This window comes from Notothenia coriiceps, unplaced genomic scaffold, assembly GCF_000735185.1.
Source record: "Notothenia coriiceps isolate Sejong01 unplaced genomic scaffold, NC01 NC01_scaffold00037244, whole genome shotgun sequence".
NCBI classification, from domain to species: domain Eukaryota; kingdom Metazoa; phylum Chordata; class Actinopteri; order Perciformes; family Nototheniidae; genus Notothenia; species Notothenia coriiceps.
The window spans coordinates 2459536-2483247 of record NW_011369945.1 but is presented as its reverse complement, the minus strand read 5'-3'; the positions used below and the strand labels follow the sequence as shown (position 1 = coordinate 2483247).

At 39.3% G+C, this 23712-nt stretch overlaps 2 protein-coding genes across 2 annotated transcripts in view; both read right to left on the bottom strand.

Annotated features, from left to right (window-relative positions):
* trabd2a (TraB domain containing 2A) overlaps nt 1–9186 on the bottom strand; it is a 66605-nt gene extending 57419 nt beyond the window's left edge. Inside the window, exons 1-2 of the mRNA XM_010793238.1 lie at nt 8951–9186; nt 7092–7652 (exon numbers count right to left, since the gene is read on the bottom strand). Coding sequence (XP_010791540.1) covers nt 7092–7652; nt 8951–9055 — 666 coding nt within the window. The 5' untranslated portion in view covers nt 9056–9186. The remainder of the gene's footprint in view (nt 1–7091; nt 7653–8950) is intronic.
* An 11202-nt stretch (nt 9187–20388) lies between these two features.
* On the bottom strand, nt 20389–23313 carry LOC104965184 (acetyl-coenzyme A synthetase, cytoplasmic-like). Its single transcript, XM_010794143.1, has 2 exons — nt 22576–23313; nt 20389–20588 (listed from the first exon to the last, which is right to left on the bottom strand). The coding sequence occupies exons 1-2, from the start codon at nt 22700–22702 to the stop codon at nt 20389–20391; spliced, it is 327 nt and encodes a 108-aa protein (XP_010792445.1). The 5' UTR covers nt 22703–23313.
* Nucleotides 23314–23712: the final 399 nt, after the last annotated feature.

Here is a 23712-nt window from a genome sequence, read left to right as displayed (position 1 = left end):
TGTAATATTTAATGCAGCCGAACCGTGTATTACAATGCCGTTATGTGATGATTTTCAAAGAGAAAAGCAAGAACACTCGGAATTAAGTATTATTTTATTCATTTAAAACGTTTTTCCGATTTCATATCATATAAACACCAAATCCCAACATGCTTTGCGGCTAAAACATCCAATCGGCAAGCTTAAACCATAGCTGAGGATCTTGGGTAATCGCTCGAAATGCCTACGTCTGTTTTCCGGTTATTTTTATTTTGAAATTCAGTTCCTGACGGACGCCAAAAAAGCCAGAGATTATGGAACTAAACAAATAAATAAAAACAAGGATAATTATGTGTTATTGGTGAGTAAATAACAGTGTGTTAGTTTGAAAAGAATAACAAATTAGAAGGAAAAAAAGATTTAAAAAATACAGATTTCAGTATTCTGAGGCTCTGAGCCCCATTTATTTTCCTCAAAGACGGCAGCAAAAGTCCGAAATTATACGATTTAAAATAAAAGCAATAATTGTGGCTTGCTATTGAGTAAAAATATGTTTTTATGAACCACACAGCTTCCGGTCTTCCTATAACACGTAATGCCGTGAGACTACCAATAGAAATACATTGCTTTTAAAATCGTGCCGTGCAACACGAAAAAAGGGGGAAATCGTGTTGGTGAACACAAATCCATAGATTAAAAATCGTGTTGGTGAACACGAAATGCCATGAGACTCGGTTGAAATACCATGTGCACGTGCTAGAGTTGTCTTGTAGTTGAGGTTCAAGTGACAGGCGTCTTTCTTATTTCATAATTATACTTGTTCAATTAGCTTGGAATGATGAAAGTGAAATATTTTGTGGACACATTTCCTTGAAAAACGTTTGTGCCACTTTCCATTTACATCATCAAGAATCAGGTTTTGAATCAGGAATGGATTTCCAAATGATTTTTACCACTACAAATAATTATTTTCATCATCATTCTCATTTTGCCATCTAATCTCATTACAGGAGGAGATGAGAAGGATTTTCCTCCGAGAGCAAACTCTGGAAATCAGTGGCAGCTTGCCCACAGCATTGCCCATGTGGTGCTGGAAAATAAGGGCAGTCATTGTACTGTCCAGCAGGTCGAGCTTGTGTGGGAGTTTTGGGATGTTCACACTTAGTGACAGCGTCTGTCCTGTCCAATGAGTTGTGGTTTCTTGGTACATTTTCCCACACATCTACTGATTCCAAAACATAACCTACTGTTATATATTCAATGTTCTAGCCAAGAGAGATTAGCGTTTCTATGCCATAATTGTGAACAGAAAATATGGATTGACCAAGGGGTCAAAATGATCTTTAACAAAAAAAAGTTTTCCCCAAATGCAGGAAAAGGGCAATATAAGATGTAGGTTTTATATGGGGCTGATATGCTTATTAAAGCCACATTTAAGGAGGAGCATGTGTTCTAAAATTGGTTATGGAAATTTCGAAATTACAGACTGGCAGTAATCAGATAATTGGGTTAAAATCAGGTTATAGAAGTTGGTTTTGTTTGGATTATATCAGAGCTTTTCTCATGAAGACTGACCGATCGAGAGTCCTGTAGCCCGTCATTTGAAGCAAAAAGAAAACACCTCAACTGAAGTTACAAGGTTGTCAAACAGAGGTAACGTCATGGTACCTTTAATGCAGAGGGAGTCACGCCTTCCTCCCTTAATGGCTCCTCTACTGATCTCAGTCTGCATCTCGGCTCTCCCTGCTCCAATCCCTCCTCGTCATGAATGAACCAAATGGGCTTCAAACATTCCTACCCTGTTCTCATAGACATACACTGAGACCTGCATTCATCACCTCTCCATGCACCATTACTTCCAGTGATGGGAGGAAAGAAACAACACTTTCATTAGCAGGTCTGCTCCACTGAGGTGTGGAATGTCCTGCGGGTTTCCAACAACAGTGACAGAGAAAGCCGGCCTTCATACGGCCATTGTTGTCCTCAACAAGCTCACTTAGTGTAATGGGCAAGGCTGAGCCCGCTCTTCAAAAGACGAGGGGCACCGTGCAAGAATAAGAGCAGTCATGCTTAGCCAGATTAGGGATCGGAGTATAGAAAGTATAATTCATTGTGGTTTGAAAATAATGAGCTCAATGGGCTTAATTCATAATGGTAGGCAAAAATGGACACATCACTTGTAAAACGAGATAAAAACCACCTCATTTTTCATGCTTTGAGCTATTTTATATCCTATAAGTCTAATGCTGCGTTCATATGGAATCAGGCAGATGGTAGACAGACAATACCTTTTGGAAATCACAGCACAACCTGAACAACAGTCCAACAGAATGTCAGGACGGCAAACAAAACATGCTTGGCAATATGTTGCTATGGCGAAGATGGATTGTTTACAGGGGGAAGGAAAATAAAAATGTAAATATTTTAAGTCTATCTTTATTCTTCCGGTAATGCATTGAGCTTCTTGGCATATCTCAGTAGGATTGCTCTGATCAGATGATTCCGTTTTGTTCATAATTAGCTCCTCATTCAAGATCGACTGGTATGGGGACATGCCATGTGACAAGTTAATGTCAAATCATTTTCGTTTTTACCTCTGGATAGCAATTTCGTCCACCTGTCCTTCATACTGTATTTCCTTTCTCACTTATCATTTTCCCGTCCTACTCTCGTTGACTTAAATGACACTTGGTTGGCTGTGTACTATCTGCTAGAATCCATGTTAATTCAGCCGTACAAATGTTAAAGCAAGAGCTGGGTGTTTTCAAACAGCCACATTGCGGCTCAATGATATATCGTGTCATGGCGATAACCGCGATATGTGCATGGCGATATTCACATCGCAGGGACGTGCGATTTTATTAATTTTTTTATTTTTATTTTTTATTTTTTTTTAGGACGTGCGATATTAAGAAGGTACATTAACTCAAACACGTCATGTTACAATTATTTTGCTGCTTGCTACAAAAGGAAAACTTGCGCGGCTCTCATGTCAGGGGTACTTGAGTGAGTGACATGCAGGCTCTGCATGCACAGCAAACCACCAATCACAATCATTCTTGATCAGATCACAGCAGGCCCCGCCCCGCTAGTTTGCAGACCATCAAAACACCTTCCAAAAAGAACAGCAACATCTGCCATCTGGAACTATTTTGGATACAAAAAGGTTCTTCTCTTCTTCATTCACAGATTAACCCCCTTAATTGAGGATAAGCAACATGCATTATGATGACATGTTAGATCATGACTTAAGGTATGATGAGTCAACCAGTTAAGATCCAGACGTCCGTGACTAAAATCCTTCATCCGGTTAAATATAGTTAAAAAAACGCAATATATATCGCAGGGGGAAAAAATATCGCAATGTCAGTTTTTTTCAATATCGTGCAGCACTAAGCCACATTGATAATATGTGATTTCAAGATCCGCCTGATTCAGCTCAGCAGGTGATTGATTGATTGATCATCAAGTAGTATTGGCTTTGCAGTAATTAATCAGAGCAGCGACTCACAATGTTAAAAAAAACAAAAACTAATCCCACCTTAAACATCATAGTACTTTTGTCTCCAGGACTCCAGAAAAGCAACCATGATTCCCCAAATTGATAAAAAGCAACCAGTCAGACAAACGTTCATCCAATCAGCATGCACACAAACTTCAACAGAGGCCTGAAAATAGAAATGTTTACTACTTCTATACATAAACTACTATATTTTCAATTTGCCTTCCCCTTTTCTCTCAAGTCTTTTTCATGCCAGATGAAAAATGGCCAGTGAAAACAAACTGGTTCTCCAGTTGTAGCCTCATTTAACAGTATTTTCAATCAAGAATGGCGTCTGAGGCGGCGATATGTTTCACCAAGAGTGTATCTCACTCATCACACTATCTGGACATCTTTCACTCTAGTTAAGCCGGAGGGATTTAAATGGCATTGCCCTTTTCAACGACACTGAAAAACTGCGAAAGTAAATGTTTACTGAAATATCAAGCGGGCTGCTTCAAGCCAGGCGTTCATCAAGCTGCTGTTGATTGGATTGAAACCGAGTGTGGAAATTATGGAGTGCCAAGCTATGTGCTGTGCTGGTGCAGTGTCAGGGTAGGGGTTGTTTCTGGGACACTATAATTCATTGTTGAGCCCTCTGGAGGCTTTGTGGACCTAATTCAATGAAAGCTGTGATGATGGGAGGTTTTTCCCTCTTTATAGCCGTGTTGACAAACCCAATTTCGGCCACCCACTTTCTTTCTGTGATATCCATAATAACAAGTTCCAATGTTTGAATGGAAAAAAGGAGTTTATGAATGTCTTCCAACAGAAACCAATACATCAATTATGAAAATGATTCATGATGGTCTGCCACATCCTTTAGGATTAGGTTAGTTGTTATGCTGTAGCAAACTCCAGGTCTGGAAAGTGACAAAAAGTGAAGACGCTGCATCTAACTTTGATTCTTTCAAATAGCCAATGGGGAATCTCCACTTGTTGCAAAAAGAAGTCCAAATGCATTCTATGAAAAACTGACTTCTCAATTGATTTCACAGCCAAAAAAAAAAAAAGTTGGGGACAAAGGGAAATGCCAAACTGGAGGATTCAAAATCATCGTCCAAAGGCCAATGGGTGACATTCCAATTACTACATCCACTTATGACGGTACCTATGGGCAAAGGCACTGTGGGTACAACATGGCTGATGTATACCTTCTTAAAACTACAAACTTGGGGCTTTGATGGTTTCACAATGGAACCTCAGGAACTATGATCTAGCTCCTCCAACAAGTTTCCGATGGAAATTGTTGATAGTGAAGACAATTTTGATGTAGTGGAAGAAAAACAAACATGTCTGCCGCAAATCTTTGGACTGAAACAGTTTGCTGTATGTCACAGTCAATGAGAAGTTACATGTCTGATTTATTTGTCATTTCACAACAAAGTGTTGCACAATGAAATAGTAGTAACCGTTTACTGCAAAAACACACCATAAATATATAACATAAACACTGCGATTGCATGAGAGTAGTCTCCTATTTAGTAAACCGACAACTAAAAATGTTAAGTTACCAGGATGTAATTATTGCGTGTTTCATGTGTAGTCCACCAAAGTGAAGTCAAAGAGGAATATATCAATGGGTGGAATTTGACTCTTGACTACAAATTACAACCTATGCTGGGACTCCATTAGCATAATTCTAGCTTTAAAATAAAACAAGAGGAACTTGATGCAAACCCTGGTTTTAAATGTCAAAGTAAGACACTTGTATAGCAACATCACCTGCCTTTGCCTCCAAGAGAGAACAGTCATTATGTACACAGCCACAGAAAAAGGTCAACCAACTGCTGTAGTATATCTGGAGACCACAGACGTCTCATCAAGAACACTTCTAGTGATTTAAAATAACACTAGGAAGTGTTGCATCTGATCTGAGAAATATTAGACAAGTGTAAGAGTATCTGAAATATATAACTTCACTGTTTAGCCAATGAGAACGCTTCTTTAGCAGTTAGCTAAATCATCTCATCTCAGCCGGAGAATAACATCTTTCTCTTTGCAATGCTAAATCTTACAAATACTCCATTTGTTTATCAAGACTTAAAATATTGCCTCATTCTTCCTCTTAGACTCAAGAGAATGCTTATAACAGTGCTGCTGGGTGGTTTGAGCAGAGACTTATAGTCTGAAAGGCCCACCAGCCCTGCTTTAGAATAACAACACCCTAAAGCATCTGGGTGTTAGGCTAAATGGTCAAGTGTAATCCCCTTAGCTCCTGACCAGCATTAGCAGAAAATTCCTCAATAATATGCAACATGATTTCATAGTGACTGCTGCCTTTGAGAGATGTTTGTAATACTCAAAGGGTCACCGAGGGGCACAGACAGACAGGCAGACAAGGGGACTTAAGTGCGCTGCTGTGGGGAACAAGGTTCCTTTTTTTCTGTCGATTTCAGACTTTAGTCATTAGGATCCATTTTTCTTTAATAACAAAGAACGCGGCGGAGCACGGCTGAATGTTTTTACAGCTGATTATAACACCACACCTTCATCCACTCAACAAAGCTATGGGAAAAGGCATCTGCTGTAAACATTCAAACAAAAATGAATCTGAATGTATACAACTGGTCTTTGTCATTTGTATTACACAACTTAGTACTGGTGTATTTAATGAGATGTGAAGCCTCTTCAGCGGAGAAGATTTGACATTTCGTTTATTGAAACAGACCTAAAATGTGTGAAAGGTAAATCCACCAGCTGCGTCACACACATAAGATGTACTGAGGAATGGTTGTGGCTATCCAGCTGTTTCTCCACCTCTACCGATTCAGCTTACCATACTAAGTCAATACTGAGAACCAACTCAATATAAAAGTGCTTTTTCCCCAAATGTAAAATTCTCTCAAGATCTGCGTGTGGAAGTGATTAATAAGATATGTCTGCAAACGTAGCTGCAGCTACACATAAAAGCTTAATTATGGATGCGGATACACCAAAATCCTTTTCAGGCTTGCGCTCATTTTAATTATAGCCTAAGGTTATATGACAACAACATAATGCATTCAAAGCAGTACTTTTGCGTTTGAAGTATCTTTTACCTGCTGAGAAATTAAAGGGCACAAACATCTATATAAATACAGAACACCTATTTCTAAATCTATTTCTTTTTTTGAGACTGCCAAGAATATTAGGTACATTTTTATGACAACAAAATAAAGATTGTGTGGGGTGCCACAAAGGGGATTTATAGGTCAACTCTCTAAAAGAATACACCACAGACTTGAGTGAAAAATAAGTATATACAGTCTTTGTCATTTGTCAAATGAACTTCAAATAAGCATCTGTGTGGTGGTTTTATGTCCACAAACAAATTGCATGAAGACAAAAACTCTTTCTGCCCAGAATCACTATCGTCAATTGGTTGTCAAAGAGTGCAAAGGGATCTTTCTTCCAATATGTTGAATTCCCTGGCAATAGGAATATATTTCAAAAATAATTGTATAACATATTTCCCCCCAATTAGATCAGCACAAATGTAAGATCACACAGAAACAGATAGATGATTCCATACACTGCTGAAATGGAACAAATTGTAAAACAGCGCCAACTAGTAGAGCTTTGAACTCACCTGGGAGAAGTTGAGCCCATTGAGTGGATGGCACTGTTCCTCCACCTTCTCGACTGCCCCCGTCCTTTTCCTCATCCGCTCCGCCTCCTGGGCCAGGTACAAGTCCAGCACGGGCACCCCTCGTGTCTTAATATCTGCCTCTGTTAACGAATTGACCATCAGCATCACCCAAACGGGCCGCTTCCTCTCCCAGTTCCCAGCGATGGCGTTGAAGAGGTAGTCCGCATAGAGTCCCTTCCCTCTCTGATCTGGGGTCATCCATGAAGGCATCATGAGTTTGACATACTCAAGGTGTCTCTTGAGTCTCCGATAGATGTCTCTGGGCAGGACATCCTGTAGGTTCTCGCCCTGAGGCAGCAGCTGACAGCTGGTCAGGGCTGAGATTGTGTAAGGGTCCGTCAGGTCCAGCTCAAAGTAGACGATGTTGCTCTCCTGGAAGGCCTGCTTGGAGTTTTCGGGAATGAAGTCCCAAACGCGTGTGTAGGGAACATGGATTGTACCGTAGAAATATGAAGGAGGGTCCCGTTTGATCGTCCACAGGAAGGAGTTTAGGTCAGTTTGCTAGGAGGAAAGGGAAGAAGTAACAAATAATTATTGTCACAATCAAACAATCTGTTGATTATTTTCTGATTATGGTTTCATAGATATAAACCATCAGTTGTTAAACTAGAAAAGTTCCATCTACAGTGGTTTAAAACACTAAAAGCAGGAAATCCTCAGATTTAAGAAGCTGGAACCAATTAATTTGCCGTGGTTGGTTAACCAATTTGTTTTTGCTAAATGTTTTTACATTCCAGCCCTAAATATTAGTAAGTCAGAAGCAATTGATGGGCATGTGAAGATACATCAGGAAACAGGCAGAAAAGAGACAACATATCTTACTTAAAGTGTTGTCATTTATTTTACATGAACAAACACTGGGCCGGTCTCACACCAAGCAGCAAATCTACCACTTTGTCTGCGAGAGGCTGTTTATTAGACTGACTGCTAACAGACTGATAATGACTTATTAACAGGCCACTTAGGACCCAAGTGCCAAAATAACAATACACATGTCAGTGATTGTCAGACTGTTAGGCCAGCGTGTTTTACCTTCCTGTTTCTGCCGGATCTGACCTGAAATGCTCCGGGTGAGTTTAAAGGACACGACTGACTGAGACTGAAAGGTAATCAATAAGGGGAGGTTCTGAACCAGTTGTAAAACACAATGCAAAAGGACAAAGTAGGTCTCAAATGGCTGACATTCTCCTAAATACACACATCTAGATTGTGTAACAAACTGCCTGTTACTAAAAGCCAATACACAAAATGAGAGCTGGATAGATAAACAGATAATCAATTACTAATAATAATGATATCTATATAATTTGAATTTCTTTAGTTTTTGAACAGTTCAAAACTTCTCATTTGCAGACACTTTTGGGACTTGTGATAGGCATTTTTCAACCGTTTTGCCAACTTTTTGTACAACTTTAATGGATTATTTGAAGTAATACGATATAAATAGTAATCCATCAGAAGGCAACTAGTTACAGTTAAAAAAAACATCAGAGTTTAAATTGACAAGACTGATTAGTCCAGTAGCCTATGCACTTAAAACACAGAAGTAATTTTAAGTAAACTATAAGATGTGCAACTCAACCTTGTATTGTTGCACCAAATATTGTGTCCCTGATGTATAAATCATGACAAATATTTTAAAAAAAGTTGAAGTGGACTCCTTAACTGACACTTCACACTGTAAAATACAAGATAGCGTTGCATTTCTGAGAGTTCGAGAAAATACAATTAAATAAAGCTACTTTTGCAACACCTAAACAGTGCAATTACTCATTTATTTTCGCTTCATAATCACTTACTTTCTTGTTCAGCTCGCAGTTGGCGGAGTCCTTCAGCCTCCACTGGTCTGCCCGGACCAGCAGTATCAAACAGGACTGAATGAATGCGCCCAGAGTGCCCCGCATCGTAGCTCTCTCCAAAGTGTGCACGGTGGCTTGTGTTCGCTTCACAACGTGTTTCACCAACTATTCCCCAGAAAGCATTGGAATAAGTCTCATTCTACATCCACAGCTCCGGCTCCATGCGGTCGCGTAAAACGAGCTGACAAGTATCCGACAGACCGCCGGACAGAGTCATGCTGGCCTGGGCGCTGGACATGCACGCGCTGCTGCTGTTTCACGTGTGTTTGAGAGAGAGCGACAGAGAGGTGGTCATCGGGAGTTTACGCAGGGTCACCCTCTCTCACTGCCGGTAACACTGCGCTCTCCACGCCTCATTCTCTTCCACTTCCTCCTGTGTTTTGCAAAGTTTGCGCAAACTTATCCAAAAGTTGTCTAGCATACAGGTCCGCGCACGTGTCACCTGGAACCAAAATAGAGATGTAGGGTTTGTTTTTAGTTGTTTAGTTGGTGAAGATGAGCCTGCATGGTGTGAATGAGCAAACTACACCGCCGGGCTGCACTTTAAACAACCCAAACTTCTCTACTCACTGCTCTGTCTGTCTGCCAAGCACTCTCTCCCCCTCTCTTACGCGTGCGTGAGCATCTCTGTCGGGCGACTTCACTCTACCTACCCCCTGTTGACTGCATATACCCCTCCCTCCATATTCGTCGCCCACTCTCTCTCTCCCTCACACACATGCACATGCACACACACACAGGATTAATCTGATTAAACATAACCCCGCCTGCGACACGTAAAGTCTCCTGCATTTATTGTAGCCTATTCATGTAAATAAACAAGGTGTGCAGACCTTTAGCATTCACAATAACTAAAATACATATTGTATCGACACTCACTAGTTGCCTTATTTGTATCCCTAGTTTTAATTCTCAGAATTGTATCTTCAGTTTCAGACTGAAGTCTCTCCAATGGGAGGCCTACGGGCAATCAAGGTGCCAGTGGAGATCCCGGGGATAGATTAGTGTTAATGCCTGACAAACTGGAGGCATTAACATGAGAAAACCCACAATAACAGCGCTTTACTCTGCGTTACATCACAGCACAGACATGGAGACCACAGAACTCCACCTTTAATGGAGCTCAGCAGACTTCATGCGGGACAGGGCCACTCTTGCATATAGGTTAAACAAATCTAAATTTATAAGGAAGCATGTAGGTTGCCTTTGGTGACAGTCAGAATTAGAAAAATGACTAGCACTGTTGATTTATAGGCTCCATGAGGAAAATCAGAATCAGAATCAGAAACCGTTAATGGTGCATACATAAACATACAAATAAAACAATGAAAAAAGTATCGGTCGTAATACAAATGTAAAAAAATGTGCAGTCACAATGTGCAGAATTCGGAGGGCAGTGCATGACTGATATGGAAAATGTGTTTCTATTCTAACCAATAAACAACCAAATAAATGTATTAAAAACATCTAAAAGTATCCTATTAAATGTATGATCATGTTATTATTGTTCCAACGCCTATTTCATCATCACTTGTTGTGTTATAAGTAAATAGCCGTGAACTGGAACATGACAAAATAAAGAATAAAGACATGCCCTCTCCCCTCAGTACCTCACAGATCTCCTCCACCCATACATCCCGTCCTGCACCCTTCGATCCTCAGACTCCGGCCTGCTCTCCATTCCCTATTCACGCCTCCGCACCTTGGGGGACCGTGCCTTCAGTGTCGCTGCCCCCCGCCCTCTGGAACTCCCTCCCCTTCTCTGAACATCTTCAAATCAACCCTGAAAACTCATCTGTTCAACAAAGCCTTCCAACATTAACTCAAATTAAATGTTTCTTTGTTAAGCGACCTTGGGTTGATGACAGGCGCTATATAAATTAAAGTTGTTATTATTATTATTATTATTATTATTGGATCTATTATTATTATTATTATTATTATTATTATTATTATTATTATTATTAAATACACTAATTTCTACCTACAACTTGTTAAACCACTGCTGAAAATTCAAAATGTATGGAAATAACTTAATCTCGTGAATGACATTGTAGCAGAAAGCTTGCTTAATTTTTGATGAAGGTTATTTTTAACAGATAGTAAAAATTCAGATTGTAGGCTTCTCACACACTTTGCTGCTGGTGTGTAGCAGGAGGCAGATCTATGCGCTCTGGTTCTACGCTCTGCACCGTCAAACTCCTGGTTCACACGGGGGCAGCTGTTGGTGTTGTCAGACGTCTGGGTAAATACAACACGTTTTGTTGACGCGAAGAACGACCCCGGGGCTTCATTCTACAGACAAAGAACAGGCTGGAGAGACTATGATGAGGTTTGGTGGCTGGCAAGACAGAAATATGCATTTATAGACGATCTCACAGCTGTGGAATTATTCATTATTAGACATCTGATAAGGGATGGATCACATTTACCTATTTTAACATTGGAAGAAAATATCAACGAGGAATAAGATACATACAACACAGGAGTCTATAAGCATATGCTAATGCAAATTCTCCAATGTTTCTGTTCAGGTGTAGTCTATTTGAGACCCATGACTTGAATAGGGCCCATCATAGCCCCCCCTAGCGGACACAAATTATTTTACCCAGCTGTGCTTTACTCAGTCTTCTCTGATATGTCCAACTTTAAAGGCACAACTACTCTGCACTTTGCCTGACATTGCACCGGGTTCAGTAATGTCATTCTGAGGCACTTGGAACACAAGGGAAAAAAGAGTAGGTAGAAAGGTGAAAGTGAGGATGGAGGGCACAAAGACTAAACACAAACAGGGGATAAAACAAAGCAGAGAATCTGATCTGATGACTTCATGATGTAAAATAGGCCTAGTGTCTCTCTCAATCTCAATTTCTTCACACTCTATTTCACTCCCAGATTAGAAAGATATAGTTCTAATCTTTCTTCTCTTTCCAGAAGATCTCACTGCCAGATTCTGTATATTTAAAGCTTGTAAAAATGTTGGCGAACAGATATTAAATTAAAGCATGGTACTGCAAATGCAAGGCTTTTCCTTTTTTGATAGATGGTTCAGAGGAAAAGTGTAAAAATCAGAACAGTGAATTAAAGAAAGGTGATTTTGTCCAATCAGGTTGACTGAGCAAGGAAATATCAAACATTTACAGCCTTCTTGAAATTACTTCTGGCACAAGGTAATGTATCCAAGCTGTAGCTAAAAAAAACAATAAAAGAGCCAAACATAGTGTGACAGCTTTGTGTGTGTGTGTGTGTGTGTGTGTGTGTGTGTGTGTGTGTGTGTGTGTGTGTGTGTGTGTGTGTGTTCATCTCTGTTTACACCTGCAGCTGTTTCCTCTTTGAGAGGTGTGTTTGAACAGACAGACATACCTGTTTTTTATTTTCATTATCTCCCCTCTCATTCTCTCTCTGTGTAGCATTACTTGTGTCTGAGGTACGACCTGTAAACTGAAACCACATATTTCCGCTTTTGACAAAAAAAAAAAGGGATCAGTAGGAAGTCTGGGATCGCGAAGCGAACAAGCAGCGCATCACAATGTCACACAGCAGAGCAAAATGTCTCTGATAGCTTATAACACATGAAAGGGGGGCTACAAATGACCATTTGCAAGTTTAAAAGTGTTTTTTGCCAGATAAATAAAACCTGTGTGATAGCATTTGAGTTCGGTTTTTATTTATTTAAGTGAAGGCCATGTCGTTGTTGTCCTGTTTTTAAAGTAAATTGTGATTTAAGTATTTTATTCTTCAAATAGGGGACATTCTATTTCAAACAGCTGAAGCAAAAAGTCCACATTTTTGATGTTTTATTATGCATTTCCTTATCTGTCTTTTTAACTGAATTCTGTGTTTGCTGGGCTGTTCACATGGTCTATAATGAAACCTGAGTGATCCATAACCAATTTCACTCAAGCATTTGAATCCCTTTCTATTACACTATAAAAGGGAGGTCTGTTTGAAGCCTGTTATGGGCTTCAGTGACCCCTGTCAAGACTGATACTGCAGTACATCTGTACATTTCCACTTTAAAGCGTCGCTGTTTGTGAAGATCAAACAGCGCTGGGGTCTTCTGAGGCTCCTAAGCAAACATCTGATTCTGCCTCTTTAAAGAGATCTTCAAACGGATTTCAAAATATGGAAATAGCCACATATGTTTCATTTTATAAAGACTGGGACGTATTTGATCCTGTCAGGTGACCCACCCTGTCCGTCTTTTAGAAATTGTAAAACGATAAAATGGTGACAAATATCTACATTATTTGTTCTTATAGTTCTTGAAACAACCCTGATCTTTGATTGATTATAAGCCTAGGAAGTGTGTCTGTATGCAAGTGCTCCCAGTTTACAGTATGCACTCTAAGTTTACATATTTTATAATCCTTAAAATGGGCAACAGAAGACATGACTGTCAGTAAGCAGACTGCAGCACAGATGTATTCATTCATTTTACACATGAGAACAGAAGAGAAGCGCACAGAAAGCTATGCAAGCCTTCCAGTAAGAGTTCAAATGACTCAGTCCATTTACAGATGGTCAGTCATATCGACCATAGTCTACTTCTCTCACACCCCATTAAACTCTGATTGAAAAGACCTGGCACTCGTATCTGTAATTCTTTCTGCGTGTGTGTGTGTGTGTGTGTGTGTGTGTGTGTGTGTGTGTGTGTGTGTGTGTGTGTGTGTGTGTGTGTGTGTGTGTGTGTGTGTGTGTGTGTGTGTGTGTTTCCATGTGCTGTGTGTCTCACTGTGCTTGGACGCAGCAGACTGTCTGTATGGTTGCCTTGGGGAAAGGTTCAAGATTGGTCAGCAGTGAAGCCAAGCCAAGTGAGACTGCTATAGGGAAATGAAGGCATATAAAGGTGCACAACATTTTTTGTAAGTCTCATGTATAATTATTCTTATGACTGATATTGTTCATGTTATTTGTAAATGTAGCTTTATTCTTAAGTAGCCTATTGCTAGTCTTTGTAGCTCAGAGGAATAGTTTGGATTTTTTAAAGTCAGGTTTTATGAGATATTTCACATGTGTTCAGATTAATACCTATAGTTTAGAGCAGTAAGCATACTTTTGTTAACCCTGATGGCAGGAAAAGGTATTTTATCCACCTAAAAAAAGGCTAAGATAATAAATCAATATCAGTTTATGTGTACGCTATATATTTAAAATATTCCCTTTACTATTAGCGGCTTTCTAAGACCCTAGATACCTTTGACAAATACTGTAATAGGGAATTGCTTGTCTTCCTATACTGCTCTTTTTTCTTTTGTTATTGTGGGACTTTGAATCTCAACCCACCCTTAAATCAATAAAGTGACACAATAACACTAGCTAATCAGGGATACCAGCAACTTCCATATTCTGCAAGTTAAAATGAATGTTTTTGTAATAGGAGTCTGGTAGCTTTGAAGGCATGGATAATGGCTTCTGTTCCAACCTGTAAATGTCCAAACCATCCCATTTACAGTCAGCTACAGGTTAGCTTATCTTAATTTAGTTTATGGACTCGAAGCAGGAAAAATGGCTAGCATAGCTCTAACTAGCCAGCCATCTAATGTCTTTCAGGTAACTTCCTGTTGACAAACTTTGTGGTATATTTCACAACCGAAACAGTGACTCAGACATTTTAAAGCTTCCCTGTATGGAATGTGTTAAACAGACACATCTTAATCTCTGTTATCTCAAAAAAGGGGACTTCCTTAAACTTCCTGTCAAATCCATTGGGGTGATTTTAAATGCCGATGTGGATGACTGTCAATTTACCAGCATCACTACCAGACTCTTTCCCTAACAATAAGGAGATGTGACCTTTGAAAAGATAATCTGATTTGACTCCACCAATGATCTAAATGGTGTTTTTGTGCCACTTACAGTAACCCCATGTATTCTAATCTGTGACTTCCCAACACAAGCAAACAGACTTTCAAGATAACTCAGCGTCAATACACCGGACCTTCTACTTTTAGACGGGGATGCAAACCACATGATTGCTGTTTTTCATATTCACAACACATTCACTTCCCCGGTTCTCGTAAACATATATGGTTTCCGATTTCAAAAACAAACATGACATTAACTCCAAACGACATCTACACCAGGAAAGGCACGACTGCACGGTTAGTTGTGATGGAAGTGGTTTGTGTGAGCGAGCCTTTAGTCACAGCATCAAAGCTAAAATGGTGTTCATGGTAGAAAGCATTTACTGGAATCCGGGGTGTCCTGGCGGCTCTGTGGGCAGACATACATACCACCACGTATACGGGATCCAAAGGTCTGCCCCCAGCTCATGTACTTAATTACAACCGCCCTCCACCCCCCCCACTACCACTCTCATGTTTCCCCCCCTCTTTATTAGGAAACATCTTTCACAAGTGTCATTGATTTACAAGGAAATTCCACATCGTAATGATAACGGCCAAAAAGAATAACAATTTAAACTTCAACTACTCTAGCTGTTAATCTTGGGAAACGTTTTCAAGAACATGGCAGTTTAAGTCAATGTACTGTGGTAATATCGTGTAAAGTTTTTTGTCTTTTTGTTTGCCAATCATTTCTTTTTCTCCTGCAGTTATTTTTGTGTGCTCTGAATACTCTGTGGGTGACTGAGTCTGAGTCATGTAAGATCCTGAGCTGAGGTTTGTGAGTGGACGTTAGTGAGAGGAACATTTGTGGTCATTCAGATTTATCCTTTTAACACAAAGTCATTAAAATAAAAGCAATCTTTTTTTCCCCTTTTTCACATCCTTCAATAATCAGGGGATCATCATTTGGTCCACATTAGCTTATGGCAGATCAGTGTCAGCAAATATGTCGACCAACAAGTTTAGAGAAATGTGAAAAGAGTAATGTCAAAAACTATGTTTGAAGTCATTCTAAATAGTATATAGACCAGAGAGCATGGCCAAATGATCAGTGACAAGTTTCAATAACTATATTTGTAATCCTTATTAAAAAGGTGTACAAAGCTCTTTAAGGAATCAGTGACAGAAAACATATTTTCATTATGAAAATAATTTGATGTAGCGTTTAAATATTTGTGAAGTGTGTTAATTGTAACGGGGTTCTGGAAACAATGAAGACTGATTCAAAGGTTTAACAAAATTAAATTCCCGATTTAAAATGAATAATAGTATTTCAATTAAGTTCCAACATGATGCCCTTTGAGAGGAGAAATAATAAAAATCCTTTAAAAAAAAAAAACTTTCTGTGCGTGTTGAAAAACGTTCCCGGTCTCATGAGATTCAAGTAAGCCGTGAAGATCAAAACAACTGTTTCTCTGTCCCTTTGTAATGACATACACAACAAAAAGCAGTAGAAATCTAGCCTGTTGCTTTCCAGAAAGCCGCTCCAGTTGAGGTCAAAAGTTTATCTTGAGTTGTTTATTGCTCAGAGCCAGTGTTAGGTAAAGCAAAATAATAATTATCCTTCCTACTATTATCATTCCAACTCCACCCTCGACTTCCAGTTCGTTCTGAAAAGGTTCTCTCGCTCTCTGATGTGTGTATGTGTGTGTGTGTGTGTGTGTGTGTGTGTGTGTGTGTGTGTGTGTGTGTGTGTGTGTGTGTATGTATGTGTGTGCGTGTGCGTGTGTACAGGTCATTAGGTTTCATGATGGCGTGCTTGATGTATGAGTTATCCGTCACTGCCAGAGGCTTAAATGTGCTCAAAGCTAACATTCTTTGCCCCATTTATAAAATAAATAAGTGAAAGTCGTCTGTTCGGATAGTGGTTCTGACTTTGATCTGTGTGTATTATTACAGTAATTAGAAGTGAGCCAAATCAAGGGTTAAAGGTCCTCATCATGCATTTATATTCTGTTTAGGGTGTTGACCATTACTGTATTATAAATAGTAAGCAATATACAGTACAATGAAATTCAGCAGCCATCACTTCCTACCCCCTATATTCAAATCCAACGAACCAACACACCTTTGAAACATTAGGATTCACGCTAAATAAATCTGAGCCGGTTTTGTCCATACAACTGCAATTATAGTGCCTGTCTCTGAAAACAATTGGCCCAACAATATGTGACTCTGGAGGAGGGCAGCTGTATGTGTGGACAGACATGGAAGCTTCGTAATGACTCACTCAGGGCTGTCATGAGCCCATAAATCAGCTGCAGGAGCTGCTGTGAAGCATCACTGAGTTTCTCCTGTCTCATCTCCACGCTTCACCTCTAACAGACACCTGTCCACAGCCAGAAGGTGACTAAATTCACTCTTTTTTCTTGATCTTCATCACACCAGAATATCGCTAGGGAGGGGAAGTGGGACAAAGCCAAAATGAGAGATAGATGGAGAGTGAGAGGGTGAAGGAAGGGAGAATGGGAGAGGATGAAGGGGTGTGAAGGAATGCAGCTGTTCAAACAGCTCTTTGATTTAGTGGTCACGGCGCCCCGTGTGACTCACTGTGGCTCAAACAGCGTGGCGATCACTCAGACGTTCGTCCCTCTGGTCCGGTGATGTTTCTTCTCTCAGTGTCGGCCTTGTGTGTGTGTGTGTGTGTGTGTGTGTGTGTGTGTGTGTGTGTGTGTGTGTGTGTGTGTGTGTGTGTGTGTGTGTGTGTGTGCAATCAGGACACAATAAAGACAGCGGTTATATAGTTTAGAGACTGACAGATATGTAAGAGATAACCAAATCAAATATAATACTGGTTGTTTTTTTACATACATACAATCCTGATAAGAATCCTTGTATGAACCCTCATCAGAAGCCAACCTCCTATCCATCCCCACCCACATCAATCACCGGACCTGGGGGGACAGAGCCTTCTCCGTCGCTGCCCCCTCCCTCTGGAACTCCCCCACAACCCATCAGACTGCACCGACCTCACCACCTTCAAAACACTCACCTCTTTAATCTGGCTTTTAATGTGTGATTGTTTTTGTATTATTTGACTTTAACTACCGGTATATATTTATTTGTTGTTCTTTTCACTATATCTGTGAAGCGTATTTGAGCACCTGTAAAAGCGCTAACAAAATAAATCTATTATTATTATTATTATTAACAGGACAGAGGTAAATCATGTTGTCAGTGCTCTTTGGAGAAAAAACTCTGTACTGTTTCTTAATCATCTCACACCTTTGTTTGTCTTCGCAGCTCATTGTAACGCAGTGGCGAACCGTCAGGGCCTTCAAGGTATTCAGAGAATACCCTGGAACACTCAGATAAAACAAACAAAAAATCGATTTAATTATATAAATAACATGTAATAAAATGTATATAAAATGAATAAATGAGAATGGTATCTGTGTTGTTGATCTGTAATATTACAATGTTACGTTGATTTGTTTGTCCTTCTCGGACCATGCACTACGCATTTCAGTGGTTTTGTGTTAGAAAAGAAAGCAACCAATCAGATCGGGGGGTGTGTGTCTACAGAAGGTCCAGTTGTGATAGACGCGGTTTGCCACTGTTGTAACGTATAGGCTGAAATGCAACTGCCGAGATATCTGACATTAGAGGATATACATCGTTATATAAGTGTGGCAGATCAATTGGTTTTACTAGAATACTAAAAACAGCTACAAACTTGTATTCGTGTTTGCTTGTTTTGTCTTACAAAACAGTCTAACTACTTTTTTGAAACACTTTATAAATAAATGAGTTGAGCATGCAGGAGAAACATGTTTTGCATGCTGGTAACAAACACTTCACTGAAGGTCATCAGACAAGTTGGCCCGGCTATCCTTACTGCAAATGTTAAGAGCGATAATAGCACGTACACACATTAATAAACACACACACACACGCCTATAAATAAACAACAGTGAAACACATCTTCAACACTGTGGGTTTGAATGTCAGGGACCGAGGAAGACAAACTGGTTCTTTAGTATGACGACATGTCACTTAAAACTAAAAAAGGCCAGCGTATCAAATGATAATAAACACAAGAAGATTTTAAAACTACTCGCTTGCTTTCTTTTATATGTTCTTAATGGAACAAGTGACTTCTCGAGGTCAGGGTGAAAACAGTATCAGCGTTTAGTTTGAGTTAAAGAGGCTTAGTTCATCATTTCATTCATAGTGACTAAATAAAGAACAACTCATTTTTATTCAAAGCCATAAATTGAACACTGAACGTCATGTGCTAAAACACATTTTGAATTTTTTGAGCGAAATGTAAGAAGTCCCTTTACGGTTTTTACTCCTGTAGATGTTTTAAGTTCTAATTTTAACTCCTCAATATACTGTTGGGTAGTTGAATCTAAAAGATCATCACATGTTTGTAGCTTTGTCCTGTGAGAACCAAAAATCTCTAAAAGAATCAGCTTTTCTAAAAAACTAATCCTTGTTTTCAGATTTGAAAAGATGCATTTTTTAGCTAATCTAAGGGGCTTTTATAAAACTTAAAACGTAGCAGATTAAATCCAAAAACAATATTGACAATCTGTTAATTGTTGTATTGTTCAAGCAAAATGCTAACATGAATGCAGGTGTTCTGCTTTTCCTTGTCAAATGTGTTAATAAATTAAATATTCGCTAAATGGCTAAAATAATCTGCAGACAAATCTGAATAAGAATAACTGTTTGTTACAAAGGAAACATTTAGCAGATAGTATGATTAGTGGATCAGCAAAAAGGTTGGCATAAGTTGGATTTAATCAATAAAAGTCTACATTTACTGGTTTAGCTTTTGTTTGTTTTGTGTAAAAATAAAATGTCCCTTTTGCTCAGGGAAGCTGTAGTCAAGATGTCACACTACAAGACATCTTATAGAGAAAATGATCTAATATTAATGAAAATAATGAGAAGTTGCAGCACTGCTTTCAGAGATGGTCCTGCACATTAAAGTCAGCGGGGGCTCACATGTTCTGGTATCTCCGCTACATTTAATCACACGTTCCCACTTTCCCCATCCTCTCCCTGGATGACACTGCTTTAAAAAGCATTGTGTGGCCTGACTGCATTCCTCCCTGTGGCCTCAGCATTCACATGAGGACACATCAGAGCCCGGAGGCAAGAGGCACAAAGAGGGAGAAGAGAGAGTGAAAGAAAAGAAGTGATGCTGCAGAGCGAGAAGAGGAGCCTTTCAGGACAAACGGGAACAAGTGCAGTGTTTCAGTAAAGAGGGTCAGCCAAGAGGAAGAGATGGAGAGGTTAAGAGACGGAATAGGAGCAGGTATGTCAAACGAGAATAAGAGTGATGATGCAAATGTGTGTACAGGGAAGTAGTCTTGTCTTTCTAACACATTTTTGTTTTAGCATCAAAAATGTTTTTGTAATACTTAAAATAGACATAAATTCCCCTTTTAGCTCCAACGAATACTTGATTATCATAATAACAAACAACTTTTTATCAACCCAAAAAAACATATTTTTAAATGTCATGCTGACCAATACAGGTGCACTTGTTGTGAACAAACACACACACAGACACACTCACCAGTAGAAGGCCACTTTATCTCCGAGCTTCCTCTCGTGGACGTTGCGGTCGAGCAGATTGTAGCAGATGTTGGTTGAAGCTCCTTCCATGAACTTGATGAATATTTCTCCTTTAGTCACATCGAAGTTGTATTCGAGGAACGGACCCGAGTGTTTGGTCTTCCAGTAAAAATCTTTAGCAATGTCGCCCCAAAACTCTGCAGGGCGGGAGGAGAGATGGACACAAAATTATAAATATATGTCTTCATCTCTCAGATACATTTGTAAGTTACAGGTCTCACGTATTGTCTTAATTAATGCAATGCTTCAGATTTAACAGGAAAGACAGTTATGTTGCAAATCACAGCTTGGCCTGTGTGGCTCTTGCAGTCAGGCCACACATGTTGCAAGATGCATTTGGTTGAAAGAGGATTTGGATTGTGGCAACCACTTTTAGAATGTACTTTAAAATGTCCAAAAACAACAACAGAGGTCCACCAAAAATCACCAGAACAAGGTGAAATTAATTATGTGTTCAATTTAAAAACTACACCTCAAAATGATTTTCGTTATAATACAGATTGTTTCTCAGTTTATAAGTTAAGCAGCGTGTCTATGAAGTGCAAGAAATTAGTGGAAAGTCAATTTCCTAAAGTTCTGAAATGTCTTGTTTTGAGCAAGCACATTTAAAAGATTATTGTATTTGTTGCTTCTTTAAAAACCCAGGCCACTGTGGAAAGGACTGAGCTTTGCTACATTAGTGCTGCTCGTTTAACCAGTTGAGCTACCAAGGTGCTTCAAAAGGTCATCATTTAAAAACAGAAAGGCAGCAAACCTTCCTTTCGGGGAAAATGCAACCAGATAAAAGCTTTTGAAAGACTGAGTGTTTCACTGAACCACCAGCACAGCTCATGAAGAGCTAAATACAATATTTATTTCAGCATTCAACAAAAACAAAACCTGCCAACATCTGTGTTTGCAACTCAAGGTGGTTAATAATCATCTCACTGTAACTTGTCCCACTTGTTGAAGTTCCTTTTGCGAAACGTTTATGGGCTAGCCTTCTCTGTGTATCATTAACATACATAAGGCATGATAACCCAGCATGGTTATTTCATCATGGCACAGCTATGGAGAATGTAATAACGGTTGTTTATAAACTCCTGAGCTCAAAGCCAGAGATCAGATTCCACCTGCAGGAAAACTTGTCTCGGTTCTCTTACATACTTTACACAGAGACTCCACTTCACAAGGAAATGAAATTAGCTAGTGTTTGATTAACAATAACTGCACTGATATGGAATCTGGTCTGGTAAATTCAGCAGACACGTCCCGCCCAAAGGACCAGAAAACCCTGACATAATCCAGCCGTACACGTTGTCTGCAGGAAAACAATGAATGAATCAAATATTTTTGACAAGCCATACTTATAGGTTTTCAGGGCTTAAAATGCAAGTTTTTTTAATTTAATGATTATTCTGTTGATTTTACTCCTGAATTGTTGTTTTTTCCATAACATGTCATAACCTAGACAAAAGTGGCCGGAATAGAGATATCTTCAATTGGATTTTTTATATTGTAAATTTAGGGCTGAGGGCTTGGCACAACCGCTAAAATAATAATATTCTGAAATGCAGCTTTAAGTCACAGTCTGAGTAAAGTCTGAATAACTCAAATGCCTTTGCCTCGGCTGAAACAACACTGTGGAGGGTTTCTGCTCTGTATACTTAAGGGTTAGTGACATAGACCTATTATATTTGCACCATCGCTTTTTAAATCAAATACATAAGACTTATATAGTTATGCAAAACGGCTAATTTCAGAACACTCTGTATTATATTTTTGATTATAGTTATCCTGGATAACAATTAAGTCTTAGTTACTTAGTTTGTCAACAATAATGTGACAATACTGTTTTAAAAAATCTTATTCCAAAGCCTGATTATTCTTAAGAATTACAACGTAATATCTCTTTTTAAATATGTAGTTTGTTATTATACTACCATCAAATCAGTGGCATAAAATGTTCTTAAAATGACAAAAATATAGTTAAATTATAATTATTTCAGGGCCAATAAATCATCAAAAATAAGTACATATCGTGGCTCCAGTAAATCGGAGCAGAAAATATAGGATAATCCAGTAAAGTAAAATGTACTTTTACCACTTTAACAACTTAATTACATTATGACAGAATTGACTTACCATCAGGATTCTCTATGGACTTTAAGTAGAGCTCCTTGTATTTCTCAAAGCTGGGGATGTGAGCTTCCTTCTTCAGCTCCTCAGACCCGTGGAAGACGTCTTCCTTCGGCACTTTTTCGGGAATCATCTCTGAAACGCTTGTTTAATACTTTCCCACGTTGGCTCTAGCACGCTTGCAGCCCAGCTTCGTTTGAATATGAATCGATATATCGACTGCACGCACAGACGCTGTCACATATATCAATATCAGCAATGCAGGACGGGAGAACAGGAGCTGCAGGAGCGAGCAGCACAATAAAGCAATGCAGCTGCAGCAAAGTTCATTCAGACTTCCTTGTTTTGCAGGATGTTTCCTTGTTGATTTCCGTAATACTTTATGTGCAAAAGCCGCGTTTGGACCCAGCACGTGCAGCTGCAGTTGTGATGCAAAGTCCGGATTAGTTTGCGTGCAGCTCTGGTGGATTTCTCGTGTGAAGTCCCACAAACAAGGACACGGCTGAGTGGGTGTCCAGTGAAGCTAACAGGCTAAGCTATCTCACACCAGTAGAAGGTGGACACGCGCTGAGACGAGGCCCTTCTATATTAGCTTTTCAGACTCTACGTGTTTTTAATTATCAAATTAAAATATTCACTCAGTCAGCAAAGGGTTTTCTAATAATGCCCTGGAGGCTGAATTGAACTGTTTTTGTCCCAGCGGTGACACTTCTTCTTCTTCGTCTCCTTTCCTTCTTCTTCTTCTTTTCTTTTGACAACGATGAACTCTGTTTGGCTCAGACCGCCAGCCAATCAGAGCGCACGGTGCCTTCGCGTACTCCACAAACGCTCCGCATTCACACTTTTAACAATGGTAAATGCGACCCCTCGTTGCGTTCAAGTAGTCACGGTTGTCGTAAATACTTAATGGTGAAAAACAGCCATTAACCTTAACTTCCTTTAACGGGCCACTTTATCTCCAAGACATGACAAGCATATTTAACCTTTAAAAGGGTTATATTATAATATAACGTTTAACTTAGTAAGACTTTGAATGCAACACTTCTACTTGTAACAAAGCATTTTTAGCTGATGTATAACTAAACTACTTACACTTTATTAAATATCTGAGAAGAAATCTTCTTCCACTTCTGCATAGAATTT

What these genes read in the sequence shown, in the direction of transcription:
- LOC104965184 (XM_010794143.1), bottom strand. Translation starts at nt 22,702, where the DNA reads ATGATTCCCGAAAAAGTGCCGAAGGAAGACGTCTTCCACGGGTCTGAG. An exon ending in GTCCATAGAGAATCCTGATG is followed by an intron (nt 20,589 to 22,575) that starts GTAAGTCAATTC and finishes CCCGCCCTGCAG; the next exon opens with AGTTTTGGGGCGACATTGCT.